The sequence below is a fragment of the Helianthus annuus genome, chromosome 2 (assembly GCF_002127325.2).
Source record: "Helianthus annuus cultivar XRQ/B chromosome 2, HanXRQr2.0-SUNRISE, whole genome shotgun sequence".
Lineage (NCBI taxonomy): Eukaryota > Viridiplantae > Streptophyta > Magnoliopsida > Asterales > Asteraceae > Helianthus > Helianthus annuus.
The window spans coordinates 155,660,922-155,680,970 of record NC_035434.2 but is presented as its reverse complement, the minus strand read 5'-3'; the positions used below and the strand labels follow the sequence as shown (position 1 = coordinate 155,680,970).

The 20,049-nt window shown below is 37.4% G+C and overlaps 1 protein-coding gene and 2 long non-coding RNA genes across 3 annotated transcripts; 1 reads left to right on the top strand and 2 right to left on the bottom strand.

Annotated features, from left to right (window-relative positions):
- Nucleotides 1-1,325: 1,325 nt before the first annotated feature.
- Nucleotides 1,326-2,189, top strand: LOC110898805 (protein CANDIDATE G-PROTEIN COUPLED RECEPTOR 7). The gene has a single exon (XM_022145650.1). It carries the CDS (start codon nucleotides 1,326-1,328, stop codon nucleotides 2,187-2,189), a length of 864 nt encoding a protein of 287 aa, XP_022001342.1.
- A 5,522-nt stretch (nucleotides 2,190-7,711) lies between these two features.
- Nucleotides 7,712-8,858, bottom strand: LOC110925095. The gene is made up of 2 exons (XR_002584435.1): nucleotides 8,643-8,858; nucleotides 7,712-8,077 (listed from the first exon to the last, which is right to left on the bottom strand). It is a non-coding gene; the product is annotated as an uncharacterized LOC110925095 (long non-coding RNA).
- Nucleotides 8,859-8,945: 87 nt separating this feature from the next.
- On the bottom strand, nucleotides 8,946-10,398 carry LOC110925088. Its single transcript, XR_002584434.2, has 3 exons — nucleotides 10,147-10,398; nucleotides 9,144-9,806; nucleotides 8,946-9,055 (listed from the first exon to the last, which is right to left on the bottom strand). It is a non-coding gene; the product is annotated as an uncharacterized LOC110925088 (long non-coding RNA).
- Nucleotides 10,399-20,049: the final 9,651 nt, after the last annotated feature.

The window sequence follows — 20,049 nt, the reverse complement described above, 5'->3', positions numbered from 1 at the left end:
GTTTTGTGGTAACATGAAGGTTGGTGGTTGATTGTGGAGTTTGGTTTTATTTTATATTTGATTGGTTAGTTTTTTTAGACGCCCACTTTCATTCCGTACATTTTTTAGGCTTGCTCCCTCTACTGACGTGACAGCTAGATGTCGCTCAACGCCCTCCCATCAACCCCTTCACTCTTAGAAACAAAAAATATTAAGAAGTATTGGTTTCAAATTTCAGATAAGGATTAAAAAAGTTGTCTTACAATAATAATGATAAACATAATAATAAGCCAACTAATGACAAAGTATACAATTGAAAAGTCAACTAGACCAACGTAAGTCAACTATACCAAAATAACGACCAAGTATTATTTCCATAAGTCAACTAGACGAACATGACGACAGAGTACACATACATAAGTCAATTATTCCAAAATAACGTCCATAAACTTGACCAACACGTATAGATCCCAGCTAATCTTGTATATATCGATTAGCATATCATAGTCCACTTTGTCTTAACCATCATCAACCAACCAGCAGGTTTAAGAATGAAGGTTTTCGGGACAACTGTCATCTCCGTTCTTCTCCTCTTTCTTTTCATTGATCCGTCCACCGCGGCGATCAAATCTATCAAGATCCAATCCGATAACCGATCTTTGATCCTCTTGGGGAAGTTCAGATTCACACGTTATGGTAACCTCTCCATATCGATCTCCAACTTGTCGGTCAGTGATCCAGTGGCATCCCTATATGATCCTTCAGTCATTGGTTTCTTCCTTCTCTCGGATGAAACACTGATCGAACTTGTGTTTGCGCGTCAACGAAACCCCAATTTCTGCGTCTGGGATACCCACTTAGTCTCTTACCTGTTCACTCTCCGAGATATCTCTAATCCTCAGTCTTCCTTGTTGGTTACAGGCCCCTCACCACACACTACACTCACGTATGTATGTATGAACCGGAAGAAACTTGCTACTTTATATTGATGAAAATTATGGGGTACAAAAACTGAACTCTATCTTACCCTATTTATAATAAAGAAAACAAACAAAAAAACACATGCCAAATTAAATCACAACAACCCACTCCAACGTTCCACTTGCATGAAACTCGGTCAAAACTTGACCATTTCTCCTTTGCATGCAGCTTCTAAATCATGGGTATATTCCTTTTGTTCAATATTAGCACATGCATAAATAAGTAACCCGGACCACCCATTCGAACAAACCATGATCCGTAAACGAACCGTTTTCCTTATTGGTTAGACCCGGTTCAGCTCCAACCCGTTGACACGTACCCGACCCATCAAGATTTTCCAACATTCCTTTCACAAATCATACTCTATGACCTTCTCTGATGAGTATGCGCTCTTCTATGCCAACTGCAACACCCGATCGCTCGTCACCATGGACGTCCACACAGAGATGTACAACATTGATGAGGGAGCAACCAAAGACTATCTATCAGCCGGGCTAACGCAGCTCCCGTCTCTTTACTTCATTTTCTCCCTCATGTATCTGTGCTTTTTAGGGTTTTGGATCTCTTTGTGCTTTAATAATCAACGATGTGTTCACCGGGTGCATTTGTTAATGGGTGTGTCACTTACTATGCAAACGCTTAGCTTGTTTTGTGCAGCCGAGGAGAACCATTATGTGAAGGTTACTGGTACTCCTCATGGGTGGAATGTTTTGTTTTGGATATTTCAGTTCATCAATAGTGTACTTTTGTTCACTCTGATCGTCTTGATTGGGGCCGGATTGCCTTATTTGAAACCGGTGTTGCATGCAAGGGAAAAGATAGTTTTGATGATCGTGATCACACTGAAGGTTTTGGTTAATGTAGCTTCGATAATGATGGATGAAACCAGCCCTTATAATAAAGACTGGATGACTTGGAGAGAAGTGTATATGTGGTCGGACACCATCAGTTATAGTGTTATCATCTTACCCGTTGGGTGGTCGATTAGGTTGTTGACGGAGCATTCTAAGATTGATGAGAAATCTCATAGAAATTTGACTCTATATGTTCGGTTCTTTCACTTGGTTTTCTGTTATTTTTTTTTCGCAAGAGTTGGTGTTATTGTACTTATGGACATTTACCAATGGGTGTCTAGGGTAGTAGAGGAAGTAGCCAGTCTTGTGTTGTATTTGGGGATGTGTTACTTATTCAGGCCAGCTGAGAAAAGCGAGCTAGTACATTGTTCTTAACGATGAAGAAGCAGCCAAGATGGCTAAGGGATGAAGAATTTGAGCTTTGAAGTTGCAATTTGCAAAATGTGTGATACATATATACTTGTACTTCGATATTATTATTTTTTTTTTTTTCGGAAAGGGGTATGGACCCTTGACCCGCTTCACTTGGGGTACTTTCTTAAACATCTTTCGCAAAGGGCTTGCCATAGGAGCGTCATCTTGGTCTTAAAACATATGTCATGTATAAGTTAGTTCTGAAGTGTAAGATGCCAAGAAACCGCCATGGCAATGTACCGTGAAAGATGTTCAAGAAAGCATCCACCTGTCATTTAAGGTGGCCATGTATAACCATTTATGAAAAAAAAAATCCTTGAACATTAAGTTATTTTGGTTTCTTTAAATATATATATATATATATATATATATATAGGGTGGAGTTATTGTAAAAAAGACCAAAAGTGTGAGAAAGGTAAGAAAGAATCTCAACCATTAGATTTAAATTAATTGAAAAGGGTAAGATTGTAAATTCATTAACAAATTCAAATATGGTAATCATTGATTTAAGGATTTGGAGAAAGAAAATCCTTGATTTAAGGAATATAACCGTCCATAACATCATTCATTTTAATTTTTTTTGCATCATTCACAGAATCATAGCCATGTTCATGACATGGTGTTTTAAAAAATTCATAGTTCAGTGCATGGTGTTTTTACGAAAATAATATAACACCATTCAGTAAACAAAAATATAACACCATTCAGTACACAAAATAACACTATTCAGTACAAGATATAACACCATTCAGTAAACAAAAAAATAACACCATTCAGAAACAAGATAACACCATTCAGAAACAAAATAACACCATTCAGAAACAAAAAAAACCATCCAGTAAACAAAAAATAACATCATTCAATAAACAATATAACACCATTCAGTCAATAATATAACACCATTCAGTAAATAAATATAACACCATTCAGAAAAAGAAAATAACGCCATTCAGAAACAAAATAACACCATTCAGAAACAAAATAACATCATTCAGAAAAAGAAAATAACACCATTCAGAAAAAGAAAAAGAAAATATAACACCATTCAGAAAAAGAAAATAACACCATTCAGAAACAAAATAACACCATTCAGAAAAGAAAATAAGACTATTCAGAAAAGAAAATAAACACCATGACTGAAAGAAAAATAACACCTCTGTATCATCTTCTCCACTTCCGGCACCGTTCGATGTAGAGAGAGAGATCACACGACCACCACCACTGCCATCCATCATCTCCGACATTCTCCGAATCGTTCATCTGCTTCGCTCGCACCACCACCACCGCCGCTGCCGCTCGTACCACCACCGCCGCCGCTGCCGCTGTCGTGTTTGATCTTCTGATTTCCGATTAACAAATAAACTCGTTAATATAATCATAGAGATCTTTGAACGTATCTTCCGATTTCCGATTAACAAACAAACTCGTTAATATAATCATTCCGATTTCCGAATGGCCGCTGTCATGATTATGAGAGAGATCTTTGATCGTAGATGGAGATCAACTGGAGAGAGAGAGAGAGATTGTAGGGATTATGATTTACAGTTTCCATTTTTTGAATGGATATAAAGACTTTATTACCCCTAGAATTTTCAATTCAGTACAAAAAATAAATCAAATTTTACAATATGGTCCCTATTAATCTCAACCATTAGATAATGGTATAGATTCTTTCTTACCTTTCTCACACTTTAGGCCTTTTTTACAGGATCCTCTACCTATATATATATATATATATATATATATATATATATATATATATATATATATATATATATATATATATAGGGTTAGGATCGTGTGAGAAGCACTAGGCTAATTGAGAAACTTGAGAAGCATTCTGGACCACACATTTACCTTAAGCTTTTCGTAATATACACATATGTATAGTTTAAAATAGACTATATACATATATGTATATAGTTGATTTTAAACTATACATATGTGTATATTACGAAATGCTTAGGAAAATGTGTGGTCCAGAATGCTTCTCAAGTTTCTCAAATAGGGTGGACTTCTCTTAGGATCCCTACCCTATATATATATATGTATAGTTATATATATATATATATATATATATATATATATATATATATATATATATATCATCTCACTTCGTTTCATTTTTCATTAAATTGAGCATAGAGCTGGGAATTTAAAGAATGGTGCATTAAATCATCATCATCATCATCATCATGCTCATTATATCCCATCAATAGCAAAGATAAGGTAGGGGTAAAATGTAGATAGTCTTACCCCTACTTCGTAGGAATAGAGACTGTTTCCAGAGAGACCCCCAGCTCGGTAGTAATTTTGCATCAAGCCTTGGACATAAGACACATAACACTCAGCAATTGGGACAAAAGCCGATTAGCGCATGTACCCCATTGTCTTTCGCCTATCAACACCACCACATGATGCATGATTAACCGTCCCTCGCTTTTTAACGTTTTTTTCACGAAATTAGTAAAATAACGTTAAAATTAGTGCACCTTCTGTAACTAAAACCATTTTAAAATAAATTTAAGAATTTTGATACTCTTATATAGAAAATTCCAGTTTTATACAACTGTTGAATGTTTTGATAAATATGCAACTTTCTTGGTTGGAAGAATATTCTTATAAATTATTTAGGAAAATTGGTTTTTAATAAACCAACCTTTGCCCCATTGGTAAATAATAATCCAACCTACAAAATTGGTATATAATAATCCTACCTATCAACATGTTGGTACTCAATGAACTTCTGTTAGTTTTTTTTAACAGAAGTTAGTTTTTAAGTTTTATTTATTACACAAACAGACCCTGTAGTTGTAATTTACTAGTTTTAACTATGAGTTAATAGCCAAAATGGTCCCTGAGGTTTGCTCTCTCTCCGAACACCCTTCTTTCTCTTCTCTCTCTCTCTCATCTCTGTCGAACACCACCACCACTACCACCACCACCGCACCGCCACCACCCCCACCGCCACAACAATTGTTACCTGCAATAGTCTGACTATAGCAGAGAATGTACAACTAAATCAAACATTAACATGTAAAATTTACCCTAATATTAAAATTTTGATATAGAAAATTACAGCATGAAGTTAGATATTATGTTCCTCGATTCATTACAAATTAGGTTAATAGTTTCATTAAAATCAGTCTAAACCTAAAGGATTTCATGAAATAAAACACAAAAACTCGAAGATTAGGTTAAGTATTTACCTGATGAGCGATGATTTGATTGATTTCAAACTGTTGTTACTGAATCTGCATCGAAATATCTTCACTGAGAAACGTATTCCGTTTTCGATTACCGTTTCGCACTGTTATATGATTTAAGCACCGGATTACCAGAATTAAGAGACAAACGTTGAACCGGTGAATCAATGACAACCGTGAACTAACAATTTACAGAGAATCGCCGATTTCGGTTCCTTATTCAGTTGCTTGGAAATCGAAAATCATTTACAATGTATCGCCGATTTCTGTTCGTGAGGAAGAATCCACTAGCGCCGGCGGTGCTGTGGCGGTGGTGGCGGTGGTGGCGGTGTGGTAGTGGTGGCGGTGGTGGCGGTGCGGTGGTGGTGGTGGTGGCGGTGCTGTGGCGGTGGTGGTGGTGGCGGTGCGGTGGTGGTGGTGGTGGTGTTCGACAGAGATGAGAGAGAGAAGAGAAAGAAGGGTGTTTGGAGAGAGAGCAAACCTCAGGGACCATTTTGGCTATTAACCCATAGTTAAAACTAGTAAATTACAACTACAGGGACTGTTTGTGTAATAAATAAAACTTAAAAACTAACTTCAGTTAAAAAAAAACTAACAGAAGTTCATTGAGTACCAACATGTTGATAGGTAGGATTATTATATACCAATTCTGTAGGTTGGATTATTATTTACCAATGGGGCAAAGGTTGGTTTATTAAAAACCAATTTTCCAATTATTTAATACAAACAACCTACACACAATAATATTGACTTTCTTGGGCAACATAACGCAAGTTTTTGTTTGTCAAACGCATTCTTTTAACATGCCTTAAAAATCGATAACTCACTATGAAAGCCTTTCAATTAAAGTGACTCACAATGGAAGCCTTTAAATTAAAGATTTTAAACAAAACCAACAAAGAGCAAATGGCACTAACGTAACTATAAGTTCAAACAGAGATTTTAAACAAAACTTCTTCAAAGACAAATTGAATCTACAAGCCTACAACTGAAGTTTTGTTTGATCACTGATGTGTGTAAAATGCAACATATAAAATACATCAAATAAGGCATAAAACTAACTCTTTTTAAGTACTAATGTTGAAAAAAGAGTGTTTTTGTCTTCCTTTTGTATTTTCAGGATTAAATGAGCTCAAATTCACAAAAGAAGCAAAAAGACAGCTAAACATAAATACAAGAAAAGGAACATAAGTGGATTGCCCGACCACTCAACAGCATCCTCCCAAGCAAAATAGAGAAGACAGAAGACTGAACACGCCCCGTGCTCAGCCAGCACGGGGCCGTTCCCAAGAAGCAGCAGAAAAGACAAACCTATAGAAGCTTCTATTGCCCACCACGGGGCCGTGTCCAGTGAACACGGGGGCGTGGCGAAAGTACAACAGGCGCATTAATTGTAATTGCGAATTACAATTAATGAAGAGAGAGAGTGTCAGACAGGCACGGGGGCGTGTCCAGCGGACACGGGGCCGTGCCCAGCCTTCTGTTCAGCCTATAAATAGGAGTGCTTGGTTTCATTGCAACTCATCCCTTGGCACACCACCTCTCTCACACTTCATCCACCACCCACCACCACCATAACACCATCATCCGCCACCATCATCCATTGTCCATCATAGAGTGTGTGAGTCGTCTCGGGATCCAAGATTGATCGTAAGGGTTCTTGACAATCAAGGCCATGTTTGCCTAAGTCTCTTACATCACTTGGTGAAGACAAGTGTTTAGTATAATACTTTTTATTTTTAATCTTTTGCACTTTTTATTTGGTTTTGTATTAATGACTTTAATAACTAGTTGCTTATGTTGAAGGTGATCTTTCCTTATCGTTTGTCCGTGGTGTCTTGGCATTATTTTACTGTCTATATAAAATAAAAGATTTTCACCATTCATATCTCCACGGTCTATATGGAGGTATGTTGGCTACCTGCACTAGTATAAAAGTGACCATTAGACGCGGTTAAAATAGTTTTTAGTCGCGGTTTTGAACCCCGACTTAAAATGTCGTGGCTAAAAATGTATTGTTTATCAGACGCGGTTCGTTAAACCCCGTCTTAAAATACACCACCGCGACTTAAAAATTGTTACTACTTTTTGGAAAATGTTTTTAGTCGGTGTTTTAAAGCGTGACTTAAAATCACTTTATAATTTTATATCAGCTTTTAGTCGGTGTTAGAGGAACCGCGACTTATAAGCAATTATGTAAAAAAATATGCAATTAAATTTTAAACAAATAAAAATAATAATTTGTAGTAAAAAATAAAAAAAAAACTGTAGTCCAAATTTCAAACAATCAATTCATATATATTCAACATAATAATCCGAACAAGCTCAAATCGACCCAATACACATTCAACCCGAAAGTTTACACGAGTAAAATAACAATCATTACTTAATCTATTCAAAACTATATTACTATCCATAAAAAAAACTACATTTAAACCAAGAAACACCCAGCCCGTTAAAAAAAAGGCATCTCCTTCCTTGTCTTTTCTATTTCTTCATCCGTAGCCTACTTCGTGTCTGCACCAAGTTTCGTTGGTGGCCGTCAATATCTTTAACATTGCTTTAAGCTCAACTCTTTTTTTCTTGCATGTTCCATTTCAATCTCTTTTCACATTTCATGATATATAATGAACACTGCATCAACTATCAACAAGACAAACAAAAAACGACTAAGTGAAATTTCTGTTTTGGAAGTAGTAAAAAAGCAAGTTAGTTATGAATCTATACATAACCAAAGCTAAAATGTAACTAGTAGTTAAATGGTATGGGGAAGTTTATAATCTGCACAAAATACATCATAATCATTTATGTGAAAATGATGCAAGTTCTTAATCTAATAAAATTCCCCAGGTCCATTTTTATACAAGGCATATTAGCTTGATTCTACTAGTGGGAAAGCCAAGATTTCTACAAAAGTATGCTTTATCATTTCAGATTTAAGATATTTTCTTTTACACTACCAAAAGATTGCAAAATATTCGTTTGATGATATATGGAGTCTTAACCCAAAGTCCCGAACAAACTAAGCCTTTTCTATATAATCTTAATCTTAATGTCAGATAGGCTACAACACACAATTACATAGTTGGCTAGCAAACAAAGAATAAAATTGGCCCATGACAGTATACCAAATAAAAGCTATCTATTAACCTATTCATGCAACCAACACATAATTCACACACATAAAACAATCTTAACTTGATATTACCTGAAGCTTCTCATGCTGATCAGTAAATAAGAGTTTTAATTGATGTGGATTTTTGCAACGTTGATTTGCTATCCCAATACATACAAATGTTCAAATAAGCACCTAAAGTTGTCAAGTGTTAGCAGCTGGTTGATTTCCCTTAAAGAGTTGTCCATTAAAGGTAGAAAAGACCTTCAAATCCTTTACGAGAATTTCAATAGCTTTTGCAAGGTCACTCCTGAGATCGAAAACTCAAATAAAATAAGATAAAAACTTACGTAGAAAATGAACTTGGCGAAGATATAAATAAACTATTTGACTTGCCTATCAAGGGCTTCCAGGTACTTGTGTTTCCTAGCATTATTCAAATGGGGTATCCCACTTAACTAATCAGATTTCATTGGTAGGCGTTAGGATCAATAACACCATCACAACTGCAAACAAATGAACTTCAATAGATCAAAACAACAAACAATGAACTAAAAAACACATGGAACAAAACCAAGCCATAAAAAAACTTACAAAACAGGCTTCAAAGTGAGGGTTTTTCAAAATCAGCAACCTTCTCTACCATCTTATTCATAACGATAGCAGACCACAACCATCTTATTCTAGAACAAAGACGTGGTGCTGGTTGAGGATTAGAGATATGGGTGGCTCAATCGAAATAAGAATCCAGAGCCCATTATGTGATTCAACTAAGGTTTCTAGTTTACCACTTATTTCCTTTAATATGACTTGTTTTAATGAAGCAACAATAATATAATCACATGATGGTACAATAACAGTAATAGAGTAGTTCACATTATCTGCTGATACTACTACTATTAGTAACATAAATCGTGTTGATATAACAAGTGAAAATATTAATAAATTAAATAGCAGAAACAAAAGAATACAGAGGTAGACTTAAACATACCACATAAATATATGATGTTTGTTATCTGACAGAAAAAGCAAAATGAAAACAATAAATGTATTCTACTTAAAAGCAAACTCTTTTCTAAAAGAGTAAATTGCCATTTTAGTCCCTTTGGTTTGGCCAATTTTGCCAGTTCAGTCCAAAGGTTTCATTTTTAACATCTGGATTCAAAAAGGTTTCATCGTTGCCATTTTGGTCCAACTGACTTAACTCCATCCATATCTGTTCAAGCTGCCAAGGGCATTTTTGTCATTTCATTTTTCCTGTTAAAGCAATTAAGAAAAAAGGTTAATAAAAGGAAAAATGAGAACAGAGGAACTTTGAAATCCCCACAAAAAAGCAATTTAAAAAAGCACCAACTTTGAAATCCCCACAAAAAAACCCCAACGCAAGTACAAATTGGAACAGAGGAACTAGATACAGGATAATAAGAAATTATTAAGATTCCAATCAAGCCATTAAATAAAAAAACAAAAACTAACAACAAGATTAAAAAAATCGGAATCGCATGTATCCACAAAACTGAAGCAAACAAAGATAATTTCTACATAGCAACAGAGGGGAATAGTATAGCAAAGTTAACCTATTTTTTGTGATCCATACCTTTTCGTCGCGTTTTGTTTTATTGACTATCGGGATTGCAGTCGGCGTCTCTGGCTTTGACTTGAAGATTCCTTCACGTCGGCATGACAGTGTACCCGCACAGCGATTGGGAAGATTGCCTTGCTCTCTGCTGGATCTTTGGTTTCAAAAAGAAAGGTCGTCATGTTTAATTTTGGGGTAGGTTTCAAAAGATAAAAGAAGTTTGGGATTTTGTGATGGGCGGGAAGAAATATATTTCAGGGTGAATCGTAATTGTGTTGGGCGGGAAGAAATAAACTTTAGGGTGGATCGATATTTTAGTATTGGGTATCGGTGCTAACGAGTCCCGAGTCCGATCTTAACTAAGCTTGAGTTCGAGCTCGATTAACTTATGAAAGTTTGAGCTTGAACTCAACACAATTCTAGTTTTTTTTTTTTTCAAAAGCTCCAGCTCGACTCCTAGATAGTTTTTCAAGCATGAGATTGGCGAGTTTATTATTTACTAATTATTTTATTTTAATTATAATTATTATTTCATATATAACTTAGTTTTTTTCATAATTTTATAAATAATAATTGTTTTTATCGGAGTACATATTCAATATATTAATTAAAAATTTATATTAATAGTGGGCTCGTTTAGGCTCGTGAGTCGGGTCGAACTCGATAAGTGAACCTCACCTGGATCGTTTACTTATCGGAGTACACATTTGAAGGTGACGTTACCCTCGGCTAAGTGGTTTGAGTCAGCAGAGATAGAATCCCAAGTAGCCGATTTAATGTATTAATAGTAGTTTACATATGAGGGGATCAAGCCATTCGCACCCGCCCCCATCCAATACCAGTGGGTATTAAAGGAGGTCCTAGTAAGCTTGACCCAGGTCCTTGCAGGATCTATACACTGAACAAGGCAAGAACCTTACCAAACCATTCCCTTAACCCCCGACCAGACAACCAACATATCTCTATTAGACCGTAGAGATATGAATGATGTAAATCTTTTACTTTATATAGACAGTAATGTAATGCCAAGACACCACGGACAAATGATAAAGAAGTTTCACCTTCAACATAAGAAACTAGTTATTAAAGTCATAAATACAAAACCAAATAAAAAGTGCGAAAAGATTAAAAATCAAAAGTAATACATTAAAGACTTGTCTTCACCAAGTGACATAAGAGACTTAGCCAAACATGGCCTTTGATTGACAAGAACTCTTACTATCAATCTTGGATCCCGAGACTACTACACACTCTAAAGGTGGATGATGGATGATCGTGGTGGGTGTTGGTGGTGTAGTGGTGGTGGAGTGGCGGCAAAGTGAGAGAGTAGTGGTTTGCCAAGGGATGCCTTTGAAGTGAACCAAGCACCCCTATTTATAGCCTGAACAGAAGCCCGGCCACGGCCCCGTGTCCAGCGGACACGCCCCCGTGGCCATCTCTTTCTCTTCCTTCATTAATTGCTTTTGTCAACATTGGGCTCAACAACGGCCCGTGTTCGCTAGGCACGGCCCCGTGAGCAGAAGCGTATCTGTACTACCAATATTTTGCAAGATTCTGCGAATCTTAGCGTTGACCACGCCCCGTGCTGAGTTGGGCACTCCCCTGTGGTGGGCGTAGAAGATTCCACAGCTTTGTCCTTTATTCTGATATCTGACCACGCCCCCGTGTCTAATGGGAATGGGTCGTGGTCAGCCTTCTGTTTCTTGTTTTTGCTCTTGGGGATGTTGTCGAAGGGTCAGGCATGTCACGTTTATTCATTTTCTTTGTATTTATGTTGGTTTTTGTTGTTTATTTGTTTCTTTTATCCGTTTAAGCTCATTTGGTCCTGTAAATTCAAAAGGAAGACAAAAACACATTTTTTTCCAACATTAGTACTAGAAAATGGTTAGTTTAATGCCTCATTTGATGTAATTTATATGTTGCATTTTGCACACATCATGTGTGTTTTATAGATTGTAGTTGTTTGTTTATCTAAAGAACCCTTTGATTAGTGAGTATTGAAGCAATCTGACAGGAGTTCATATTTGTAAGGTGTTTGGGATTGCCCAACTGAAACTGCTATCACATAGTCATTCACAGCACATCTGCACTTAACTCCACCGGGGCAGTTAACTCCGACAAGACTGCCTCCCGATGATCTCCCTACGGCAGCGACCAGATAGAGAGACGGAGAAAGAGACGAGATAGAGAGAGATAATGGGAGTGAGAGGATCAGACGACAATATGGAAGGTTGAACGGTGCTTCTCTAATGGTCGGAATATCGCCGGAGTGTCGGAATACGCTTCTCCGGTGGTTGGAATATCGCCAGAGTTTAATAAAAGAGGGGTTAAACGTGTCGTCTTAGGTAAAGCACAGAGGGTAATATTGAAGTTTACTATATAAATATGGGTAAGATTACAAAAATACCCTTTAGGTAATGTAACAGTTTTACCCCTTAGGGGGTAATATTGCAGCGTTTTTCAAGAGTATTTCCCCTAAATTCCTATTTTTTTTCTTAAATGTCATCTCATTAAAATGTATACATATCCTAAATGAGACTGAATATTCAAAAAGTTGTCATGAACGGAATAATCCAAAAATTTATCTCCATTAGATAAATTTTGGACATGTACGTATATTCTAAAGGGTTAACCTAAATGTATATGTATATCAATATGTAAATATAATATTTATACCTATTTAATATAGGTGTAAATATATATATATATATATATAATATTTATATACATTTAATAAAGAATAAATTATTTTTAAATAAAAATAATAATAAAAACTTTAACATAAACATAAATTGTTACTATACATCAAACATAGTGGTAAATGTAAAAAAGTTAAACTATAACAATAACAATAAAAAGTAAGTAAAAACACACAAAATACTGTGTAAAACAAAGTTTGATATTAAAAGATAGTTAACTTATAACAATTAAAAGCAACTAAAAACACATAACTACTAATTATACAATTAAATATCACATTAATATCATTATTAAAAAATGTAGAATTTTGGTGGAGATTGTGGCTGGATGATTTGTTTTGGATGCATTTTTGTCACGGTTTTATCATAACACTGTCTTAAAATATGTATAATTAACTTTAGTCGCGGTTTGTATAATAAGACGTAAAATTTACAAAAATTTAAGGGGTATCTTGTGAGGTTTGTGGAATGTGGGCATTGTGTGTATATTTTTAGACGGGGTTATGAAAATAACCGCGTCTAAAAACACATTTGAACCTCGTCTAATGCTTACTTTTGTACTAGTGCTGGTCGGGGGTTAAGGGAACAGTTTGGTAAGAGTCTTGCCCTTGTTCAGCGTTTAGAGGTCCTGCAAGGGACCTGGGTCAAATTTAGTAGGATCTCCTTCAATGCCCATAGGTATTGGATGGCGGGGATCCAAACTCTTTAACCCCCTCATAAGTTAACTACTATTAATACTGTAACCTGGCTATTTAGGACTGTATCCCTGCTGACTCAGACTACTTAGTCGAGGGTAACGTCACCGCCAAAATCGGGGCCTACCATAATTTGCATTAATAACTTAATTCATTATCTTCCAATAATCCAACCCTTTAGGATTGTATCCTTGCTGACTCAAACTACTGGGTTGAGGGTAACGTCGCCTTCAAAAGAGGGGCCTACTACAATAACTAAGATAATCTCTTAAACAAGTGCAAAAGTGCGAAAAGAATCAAAGGTTATACTAATACACGAGTCGGATCCAAGTGATTCATCTTGTCTACCAGTTTTTATTTTTATTTTTATTTTTCAGCATTTAGTTAGTTTTTATTTTCTTAGTTTAAAAAACCTTTTCTAACATTTTGATTTGATTAGACGTTGAGGATAAACCGGTACTAAAAGCTCTTGTGTCCTTGGACGACCTCGGTATCTTACCAACACTATACTACGTCCACGATGGGTGCACTTGCCCATATGTGTGTTTAGTGTTAGTAAATATCGTGTTTTATAAATTTAAAACTTGGCTAAAAGTGTAAAAAGGGCTTAAAATATACATCTAAATTATGTTACACTACACACGCATCAAATTTTTGGCGCCGTTGCCGGGGACACAAGGATTTTAAGAAAGTTAGGAATCAACGGCCTAATCATCTTTTTATTTTTCTTTTTAATTTTTTAGGATTTTCTTAGTTTTTCAGCTTCTGCAGAGCTCAGCACGGGCCGTGCCCGCTGAACACGCCCCCGTGCTCAATCTTTGGAACTGGCAATCCTGTTTTAAGTCAGACAGTAAGCTGAACACGGGGCCGTGCTCACTCAACACGCCCCCGTGCCCAAGATTCACTTGCTGAAAACAGAACCGTTAGATCCCGGCGGTTGGTAAATTCTGACATAAACATGAGTGATAGTAATTCTTTTTACTTTCGGCACTCTTATGGTACGTGGTGTCAATTATGTGGAGGCGAACATGAAGAAGTAAAATGTTACTTTCTAAATTATAGGCCCCACTACATAGACCCACCGATTCCTTATAACCTTAAGAGGGGCGAAAGTAAAAATAAGCACTATCTCTCCCTCGAATGCGCCCAGCCAGATATTCTAGGGGAAATGCTCCTTGACGAGTTATTTCAGCTAGAAGAGCTAATTCTAAATTGGTCAAAAGAGCTTAGGAAGGATTTTATTGATCCGCCCCAAGACGATGACCATGAAGAAATGTTGGGATCGCATTCCGACAACGTCGTTGCTCCCAAAAATACCTTCATTCCTAGCGAAGACTTGGACGGTAGTCGTCCCTGTGCCGATTGTACCGTGAAGGACTCTCCATCGACTTCGTTCGGTGCATACATAGACCTGAGCAATTCGGCATACACCTTCTTTAACGAGAGCCCGGAAAAGGGTTGGACTTGTCCACCTAGAATGAAAGTAGGAATTACCCTAACCGACAACCTCTTGCGTTCTCGCCTTAGTCTAGGACAATTAAGGTATCTCATGCACGTTGGGGTTGTCCCAACCAGTCAGGAGCCACCTGATACTACTAAGTTCCTTAAAATTTTTTGGCTAGACAAACTTCATAAAAACAGTCTCTCGACATGGGGCCGTGTCCAGCCAACACGCCTCCGTGCCCACCAAAAGATTCCCTTCTGATCCTTACATCAGAATACGGACAAACTGTGTCAGAATTCTATCTGCACAAGGGGCCGTGTCCACTGAACACGGGGCCGTGTCCAGGATGTTGTCGTTTTCTATAAATGCAGCCAAGAATTCTGCACATTTAGACCAGCTTGGGACAGAGATTTGAAGGAATCTTCTCTCAACTATCCTAGGTAAGTTCTAAAAGAAGGTTCCAACAACCCATCTTGTCCTTTCCTCTCTTAACCATTTCCTTCTTCTTCATCTTTCTCCAAGAACCTCCATTAAAGTTTGAATTTTTCAAGCTTTGTTGTAGGGGTTGATGAGTTTTGATCAGGGAATCTTAGTAAAAATATGTTTTATAACATTGTTTTAAGTTACTAATGTCTACAAAGACCCCACAAGTTCAGAAAATGACTTAAAACATCAAGTTTCCCTGGTCCAAAACTCTGCAGAAAGATGAACACGGGGCCGTGCTCATTGAGCACGGGGCCGTGTCCGGACTACTGTCTCAATAAATAAACTATCTTTAGTTTGTTTTTCGTAGAATGTCAAGTGAAAACAGAGAAACATCTTCCGTGCATTCATCAGACAACCGAAGAGGAAGGAGGCCCTCCATTGAAGCTACACTTGTGCATTATGTGATAGCATTAAGGGAGGCTCTCGACGAAATGACGTCAGTAGAGGAGGTCTTAATCGACCGTATTAACGATCTTACGGTGGGCCTCGAGAATAGCTTCCAAGAGATTAGCCTCTTACACCAGAGGTTAAATATTCTTGTGACACCCCCAACGGAACCGGTCCTCCCTCAACAGGATTGGAACTTGGCACTCGGAGTTAACAACCCTACTGGGTGGGATGACTTTCCGGCGGAACCTCCCATGGAGCACCAACAAGAGATCCTGGTGGAAATCGCAACTCCTCAAACTGACGCTAATGAGCCCTCTTTTCTCCTTCCAAGGGAGGTGGAGGAGTGGCTCGCCGACATATGAGGAAAACCACACCCGGAAGAAGGAGTTCTATAAGGCCATATCTAACCAAGACTACTAGCTTCTTGGAAACTTTGCTAACTAAAATAATGTGTAGGCTAGAACTCCATGGTTTAATGCTTCTTTATCTTCTTATTTAACTTAATATAAATTTAAGACTATGTAAGATCTCTCTATGGTTTTAATGGAATGATGGTTTTAAGGATTGGATGGTTCATAATAAATAAAACACACTCATGGTGGTAAAGGATGAAAAGGAAAACAAGAAACATGGCCCCATGCACAAGAACAAGGCAACCCGACATCAATTTCTCCGATACAGAAGGTTCAACACGGGCCGTATCCAACCAACACGGCCCCGTGCTGCACCCCCTGCAGAAAAATGCCCAGTTCAGGTAACTGGACACGGGCCGTGTTCACCAGACACGCCCCCGTGTCCAGGCTTCTGTTTCTTTTCTTTAATTTTCGTTACTGGCACCTGAACACGGGGTCGTGTCCGGTCCCCACGGGGCCGTGTCCAGACTGCCAGTAACATAAAATCTTTGCTTTTAACACCATTTTACACATCTAATCAACCTAAAAATTTATTTTTGGGACACATTGAGGACCATGTGTAATTTAAGTGTGGGGGGGATGCTAAAACCTTGAAATTTTGCAAGTCCTAAAAACAAGCCTTACACAAAACTCTATTGGAACCGCTAAACACCCCAAATTTTTTCAAAAATTCTCATTTTTTTTACTTGTCTAAAGTTTAAGTTAGGAATTCTAAGATTAATAAGGTTATATTTTTACAAATTTACAACCGAGAGCGTCGTGATAAAAAGAACCAACATAAGAAAATTATGAAACGGCATGACAAGCTTAGTTAAAATTTGATTATATATACTTGATCACATAGAAAAAACCCATTCCCACAAAAAGTGAGTTTTGAGCCTTTATTGAGCATACAAATTTACATCTTTAGACTAAATGCTCATTTTTCGTTTCTTGTGTGAATAGCCGCTTGGTTCTTACGACTCTAGAACTTGCCACGACGATTCATTCCCGGTCCTTACCAACTTAAACCCAAGTAAGTAAATGATGAAGGCATTAGGACTAACCCTTTTTCTTTTCACACCATTATTTTTCATATTTTTTTACCACCTACCCAAAATCCCCCTAGTTTACCCTAAAACCCTTTTACCCACCAAAACCCTTTTTATTTTTACCCTTTATTTTAGTAACAAGCTCGGTTTTCGTGAGACTGAAAAAAAAATGATGATGATGGAGTAGAAATAAACAAACAAAGCTCTTAAAACAAAAGCTTGTTTGAAGAAATACTTCAAAAATAAAAAGTCACTAAAACAAAATGTTTTACGAAAACCGACGCTTTTTACGCTTTTCGTCCTTTTCCACTAACCCATTCACCCACCTTTAGCCCAAGCCTTTACCCAAAAAAAGTCCTCTTGATATTTACAAAGGTAACAAGTTAAAAAGGAGGAGGATTGATTGCTTGGCAAGCTTATGGTAGGAATAAGTTCCATGCCGCTCTCGAGTGATTCACTAAAAATACACCTTCGGCCGAGTGTGAGTGATTTCTCCCGTGAGGTATGTGAACTTGTATATAAATGGAATTTTAAAAAGGCATGTTATGCCCAAATAAGTAATTTTTCCTATGAAACGTTCTAAACAAATCATAACGAATCGGATTGTAAATAAATAAAAATAAAACCCAAAAAGATCTTGGATTCCCGACACTCTATGACAAGCCAAAACCTTCTCTTCTACCAATTCCATTTGGGAGTGTAAAGCCACATATTAAAGAGTTTAGCTTGAGGACAAGCAAAAGTTCAAGTGCGGGCGTATTTGATGTGTGTAAAATGCAACATATAAAATACATCAAATAAGGCATAAAACTAACCCTTTTTAAGTACTAATGTTGGAAAAAGAGTGTTTTTGTCTTCCTTTTGTATTTTCAGGATTAAATGAGCTCAAATTCACAAAAGAAGCAAAAAGACAGCTAAATCTAACATAAATACAAGAAAAGGAACATAAGGGGATTGCCCGACCCCTCAATAGCATCCTCCCAAGCAAAATAGAGAAGACAGAAGACTGAACACGCCCTGTGCTCAGCCAGCACGGGGCCGTGCCCAAGAAGCAGCAGAAAAGAGAAACCTATAGAAGCTTCTATTGCCCACCACTGGGCCGTGTCCAGTGAACACAGGGGCGTGGCGAAAGTACAACAGGCGCATTAATTGTAATTCCGAATTACAATTAATGAAGAGAGAGAGAGTGTCAGACAGGCACGGGGGCGTGTCCAGCGGACACGGGGCCGTGCCCAGCATTCTGTTCAGCCTATAAATAGGAGTGCTTGGTTTCATTGCAACTCATCCCTTGGCACACCACCTCTCTCACACTTCATCCACCACCCAGCACCATCATAACACCATCATCCACCACCATCATCCATTGTCCATCATAGAGTGTGTGAGTCGTCTCGGGATCCAAGATTGATCGTAAGAGTTCTTGACAATCAAGGCCATGTTTGCCTAAGTCTCTTACATCACTTGGTGAAGACAAGTGTTTAGTATAATACTTTTTATTTTTAATCTTTTGCACTTTTTATTTGGTTTTGTATTAATGACTTTAATAACTAGTTGCTTATGTTGAAGGTGATCTTTCCTTATCGTTTGTCCGTGGTGTCTTGGCATTATTTTACTGTCTATATAAAATAAAGATTTTCACCATTCATATCTCCACGGTCTATATGGAGGTACGTTGGCTACCTGGTCGGGGGTTAAGGGTACGGTTTGGTAAGGGTCTTGCCCTTGTTCAGCGTTTAGAGGTCCTGCAAGGGACCTGGGTCAAATTTAGTAGGATCTCCTTCAATGCCCATAGGTATTGGATGGCGGGGATCCAAAATCTTTGACCCCCTCATAAGTTAACTACTATTAATACTATAACCCGGCTATTTAGGACTGTATCCCTGCTGACTCAGACTACTTAGTCGAGGGTAACGTCACCGCCAAAAGCGGGGCCTACCATAATTTGCATTAATAACTTAATTCATTATCTTCCAATAATCCAACCCTTTAGGATTGTATCCTTGCTGACTCAAACTACTGGGTTGAGGGTAACGTCGCCTTCAAAAGAGGGGCCTACTACAATAACTAAGATAATCTCTTAAACAAGTGCAAAAGTGCGAAAATAATCAAAGGTTATACTAATACACGAGTCGGATCCAAGTGATTCATCTTGTCTATCTGTTTTTATTTTTATTTTTATTTTTCAGCATTTAGTTAGTTTTTATTTTCTTAGTTTAAAAAACCTTTTCTAACATTTTGATTTGATTAGACGTTGAGGATAAACCGGTACTAAAAGCTCTTGTGTCCTTGGACGACCTCGGTATCTTACCAACACTATACTACGTCCACAATGGGTGCACTTGCCCATATGTGTGTTTAGTGTTAGTAAATATCGTGTTTTATAAATTTAAAACTTGGCTAAAAGTGTAAAAAGGGCTTAAAATATACATCTAAATTATGTTACACTACACACGCATCAATCACACAAGTTTGGATTACGCTAGGACTGTACAACGTGATGCGTGTGTTCGTAACTTGCTATCTCTGTGTAAACATACGTGCTTTACTCGAAACCAAAAACCTGACTTATATGGTAACCATGTTAGGACGTGGTTGACCACTAGCAGCTAGACTTGACCTTTCTGTGTATCTGCCGAGCAAACCAAGGTGAGTTCACACTCTTAACAAGGCATGGGATTCCCGGGGTTGGGAATGGGATTGAAGGAATAGATTTGTACTTTCACTGTTACTAGACTATCTACCATCGTCCTCGGATGCGCAGGA

What these genes read in the sequence shown, in the direction of transcription:
- LOC110898805 (XM_022145650.1), top strand. Translation starts at nt 1,326, where the DNA reads ATGACCTTCTCTGATGAGTATGCGCTCTTCTATGCCAACTGCAACACC.